The sequence below is a fragment of the Coturnix japonica genome, unplaced genomic scaffold (assembly GCF_001577835.2).
Source record: "Coturnix japonica isolate 7356 unplaced genomic scaffold, Coturnix japonica 2.1 chrUnrandom458, whole genome shotgun sequence".
Classification (NCBI taxonomy): domain Eukaryota; kingdom Metazoa; phylum Chordata; class Aves; order Galliformes; family Phasianidae; genus Coturnix; species Coturnix japonica.
This window is the reverse complement of record NW_015439872.1, coordinates 151,648-156,516: the sequence shown is the minus strand read 5'-3', so window position 1 is coordinate 156,516 and position 4,869 is coordinate 151,648. Positions and strand designations below refer to the sequence as shown.

At 51.7% G+C, this 4,869-nt stretch overlaps 1 protein-coding gene across 6 annotated transcripts in view; it reads left to right on the top strand.

Annotated features, from left to right (window-relative positions):
- The first annotated feature begins 2,407 nt into the window (after window positions 1–2,407).
- LOC107307002 (methyl-CpG-binding domain protein 2-like) overlaps window positions 2,408–4,869 on the top strand; it is a 26,601-nt gene continuing 24,139 nt past the window's right edge. For 2 of the 6 annotated variants that reach the window (XM_015850439.2, XM_015850436.2), the window contains exon 1: window positions 2,408–2,549. In XM_015850439.2, coding sequence (XP_015705925.1) covers window positions 2,437–2,549 — 113 coding nt within the window. In that variant the 5' untranslated portion in view covers window positions 2,408–2,436. The other 4 variants (XM_032441651.1, XM_032441650.1, XM_015850434.2 and 1 more) reach the window with 4 other exon arrangements.

The following is a 4,869-nucleotide window of genomic DNA, read 5'->3' as shown; positions in this document are numbered from 1 at the left end:
CCATAGAGACCCCATAGGACCCCATAGGAATCAATAGGACCCTATAAACCCCATAGGACCCCATAAGACCCCATAAGACCCCATAAGACCCCATAAGACCCCATAGGACCCCATAGGAATCAATAGGAATCAATAGGACCCCATAGAACCCCATAGGACCCCATAGGAATCAATATAACCCCCTTAGACCCCATAGGAATCAATAGGACCCCATTAGACCCCATAGGACCCCATATAAACCCAGGGTCTTATGGGGTCTCTATGGGGTCTATGGGGTCTATGGGGTCCTATGGGGTCTTATAGGGTTTTATGGGGTCTATGGGGTTCTATAGGGGTCTATGGGGTTCTATAGAGTCCTATGGGGTCCTATTGGGTCTTATGGGGTCCTATGGGGTCCTATGGGGTTCTATGGGGTCTTATAGGGTTTTATGGGGTCTTATGGGGTCTTATGGGGTCCTATGGGGTCTCTATGGGGTCTATGGGGTCTTATGGGGTTCTATGGGGTTCTATGGGGTCCTATGGGGTCTATGGGGTCTTATGGGGTCTCTATGGGGTCTTATGGGGTCTTATAGGGTCCTATTGATTCCTATGGGGTCTTATGGGGTCTATGGCTCTTATGGGGTCCTATGGGGTCCTATGGAGTCCTATGGGTTTCTATGGGGTTCTATGGGGTCCTATAGGGTCTCTATGGGGTTCTATGGGGTCTTATGGGGTCTCTATGGGGTTCTATGGGGTTAATGGGGTTCTATGGGGTCTTATGGGGTTCTATGGGGTCTCTATGGGGTCCTATGGGGTCTATGGGGTGTCTATGGGGTTCTATGGGGTCCTATAGGGTCTCTATGGGGTCCTATGGGGTCCTATTGATTCCTATGGGGTCTTATGGGGTCTATGGGGTCCTATGGGATCCTATGGAGTCCTATGGGGTGGTATGGGGTCTTATAGGGTCTTTTGGGGTCCTATGGGCTCTCTATGGGGTCTATGGGGTCCTATGGGGTCTCTATGAAGTCCTATTGATTCCTATGGGGTCTTATGGGGTCTTATGGGGTCTCTATGGGGTCTATGGGGTCCTATGGGGTCTTATAGGGGTCTATGGGGTCCTATAGGGTCTCTATGGGGTTCTATGGGGTTAATGGGGTTCTATGGGGTCTCTATGGGGTCCTATTGATTCCTATGGGGTCCTATTGGGTCTTATGGGGTCTCTATGGGGTCCTATGGGGTCTTATGGGGTCCTATGGGGTCTCTATGAAGTCCTATTGATTCCTATGGGGTCTTATGGGGTCTTATGGGGTCTCTATGGGGTCTATGGGGTCTATGGGGTCCTATGGGGTCTTATAGGGTTTTATGGGGTCTATGGGGTCTCTATGGGGTCCTATGGAGTCCTATGGGGTGGTATGGGGTCTTATAGGGTCTTATGGGGTCCTATTGATTCCTATGGGGTCTATGGGGTCCTATGGGGTCTTATAGGGTTTTATGGAGTCCTATGGGGTGGTATGGGGTCTTATAGGGTCTTATGGGGTCCTATTGATTCCTATGGGGTCTTATGGGGTCTTATGGGGTCTCTATGGGGTCTTATGGGGTCCTATTGATTCCTATGGGGTNGTCCTATTGATTCCTATGGGGTCTTATGGGGTCTTATGGGGTCTCTATGGGGTCTTATGGGGTCCTATTGATTCCTATGGGGTCTTATGGGGTCTCTATGGGGTTCTATGGGGTCCTATGGGGTTCTATGGGGTTAATGGGGTTCTATGGGTCTCTATGGGGTTCTATGGGGTTTCTATGGGGTCCTATGGGGTCTTATGGGGTCCTATTGATTCCTATGGGGTCTTATGGGGTCTTATGGGGTCCTATGGGGTCCTATGGGGTCTCTATGGGGTCTATGGGGTCTTATGGGGTCTCTATAGGGTCTTATGGGGTCTTATGGGGTCTTATGGGGTCCTATAGGGTCCTATGGAGTTCTATGGGGTCTTATGGGGTCCTATGGGGTCCTATTGATTCCTATGGGGTTTTATGGGGTCTCTATAGGGTCTTATGGGGTCCTATGGGGTCCTATAGGGTTCTATGGGCCCCCATTCAATCCTATGGGGCTCCGAGTGTTTCCGAAGTGAACCCGAGCGCTTCCGAAGAGTTCCGAAGTCTAAATCGAAAGAACCCGGAAGTAAACCGGAAGTCCTTCCGAAAACACCCGAGCGCTTCCGAAGAGTTCCGAAGTCGATCTCCTTCAAACCCGGAAGTAAACCGGAAGTCGCATCAAGACGACCCGAGCGCTTCCGAACAGTTCCGAAGATACCCGAAGCGAACCGGAAGTGACGCCACCAACCCGGAAGTAAACCGGAAGGCCCATCGGGAGGCTCGTCTTGACGCCGAACCGGCTCCGTAGAGCGGCCGAACTTCGGCTTTTTTCGGCTTTTTTCGGCTATTTTCGGTTCTTTACCGGAGATGGAGAAACAAGGGCGGGTGGATTGTCCGGCGTTACCGCCCGGGTGGAAGAAGGAAGAAGTGATACGGAAATCGGGGCTGAGCGCCGGGAAAAGCGACGTCTATTACTTCAGGTAACGGGGGCGGCTTCGGGCGGCTTCGGAAACGATCGGAAACGATCGGAAATGTTCGGAAATGTTCGGAAACGTTCGGGTCTTTTCGGCTCTTTTCGGGTCCCATTGGGTTCTATGGGGGTCTATGGGGTCTATGGGGTCCTATGGGGTCCTATGGGGGCGGGTTCGGCTCGGTTCGGAAACGATCGGAAAACTTCGGAAAACTTCGGAAACGTTCGGGTGTTTTCGGCTCTTTTCGGCTCTTTTCGGGTCCCATAGGGTCCTATGGGGTCCTATGGGGGCCGGTTCGGCTCGCTTCGGAAACGATCGGAAAACTTCGGAAACGTTCGGGTCTTTTCGGCTCTTTTCGGGTCCCATAGGGTTCTATGGGGTCCTATGGGGTCCTATGGGGTCCTATGGGGGCGGGTTCGGCTCGGTTCGGAAACGTTCGGCTATTTCCGGAGTTCTTCGGAGATGATCGGAAAACTTCGGGTTTTTTCGGGTTCTATAGAGTCCTATGGGGTCCTATAGGGTTCTATAGGGTCCTGTTGATTCCTATGGGGTCTTATGGGGTCTATAGGGTCTTATAGGGTCCTGTTGATTCCTATGGGGTCCTATGGGGTTCTATGGGGATCTATGGGGTCCTATGGGGTCCTATGGGGTTTAATGGGGTCCTATGGGGTCTCTATGGGATCCTATGGGGTCTATGGGGTCCTATGGGGTCTTATGGGGTCTATAGGGTCTTATAGGGTCCTATTGATTCCTATGGGGTCTCTATGGGGTCCTATAGGGGTCTATGGGGGTCTATGGGGTCCTATGGGGCTCTATGGGGTCCTATGGGGCTCTATGGGGTCTATGGGGTCTCTATGGGGTCCTATGGGGGTTCTATGGGGTTCTATGGGGTCCTATGGGGTTCTATGGGGTCCTATGGGGTCCTATGGGGGCGGGTTCGGCTCGCTTCGGAAACGTTCGGAAAACTTCGGAAAACTTCGGAAAACTTCGGGTCTTTTCGGCTCTTTTCGGTTTCTATATAGTTCTATGGGGGTATATGGGGTCCTATGGGGTCCTATGGGGGTCGGTTCGGCTCGCTTCGGAAACGATCGGCTATTTTCGGAAATCTTCGGAAAACTTCGGCTACTTTCGGTTTTTTTCGGGTTCTATAGAGTTCTATGGGGGTCTATGGGGTCCTATGGGGTCCTATGGGGGCCGGTTCGGAAACGATCGGAAACGTTCGGAAAACTTCGGAAACGTTCGGCTCTTTTCGGCTCTTTTCGGCTCTTTTCGGGTCCGATTGGTTCTATGGGGTCCTATGGAGGCCCATGGGGTCCTATGGGGGCGGGTTCGGCTCGGTTCGGAAACGTTCGGCTATTTCCGGAGTTCTTCGGAGATGATCGGAAAACTTCGGGTCTTTTCGGCTCTTTTCGGGTTATTTCGGGTCCGATTGGTTTCTATGGGGTCTATGGGGTCCTATGGGGTCCTATGGGGGCGGGTTCGGCTCGGTTCGGAAACGTTCGGCTATTTTCGGAAAACTTCGGAAAACTTCGGGTTTTTTCGGGTCTTTTCGGCTCTTTTCGGCTCTTTTCGGGTTCTATAGAGTCCTATGGGGTCCTATAGGGTTCTATGGGTCTCTATGGGGTTTAATGGGGTCCTATGGGGGTCTATAGGGTCTTATAGGGTTCTATAGGGTTCTATAGGGCTCTATGGGGTCCTATAGGGTTCTATGGGGTCCTATAGGGTTCTATGGGGTCTTATAGGGTTCTATGGGGTCCTATGGGGTCCTATAGGGTTCTATGGGGTCCTATGGGGTCCTATTGATTCCTATGGGGTCCTATGGGGTCTATAGGGTCTTATGGGGTCCTATGGGGTCCTATGGGTCTCTATGGGGTCTCTATGGGGTCTCTATGGAGCCCTATGGGGCTCTGTGGGGCTCTATGGGGTCCTATGGGGTTTAATGGGGTCCTATAGGGTCTCTATGGGGCTCTATGGGTCTCTATGGGGTTCTATGGGGTCCCATTGGGTTCTATGGGACTCTGTGGGGTCCCATTGGGTCCTATGGGTCTCTATGGGGCTCTATGGGGCTCTATGGGGTCAACGGGTTGGAACGGAAGAGAAACAAAGGGGATTTTGGGGTCAAAAATGGGCTTTTTGGGGTCATTTTATAGGGTTTTAGGGTCCGAATTGTACCTTATAGGGTTTAGTCCACCCTATATTTCATATTTAGGGTCAAAATGGGTAATTTTAGGGCGAAAAAAGCCAATTTTGGGGCTAAAAAAGGCACTTTTGAGGCCTAGTCTCCTGTATTGAGGCCTAGTCTCCTGTATTGAGGCCTACTTCACTTATA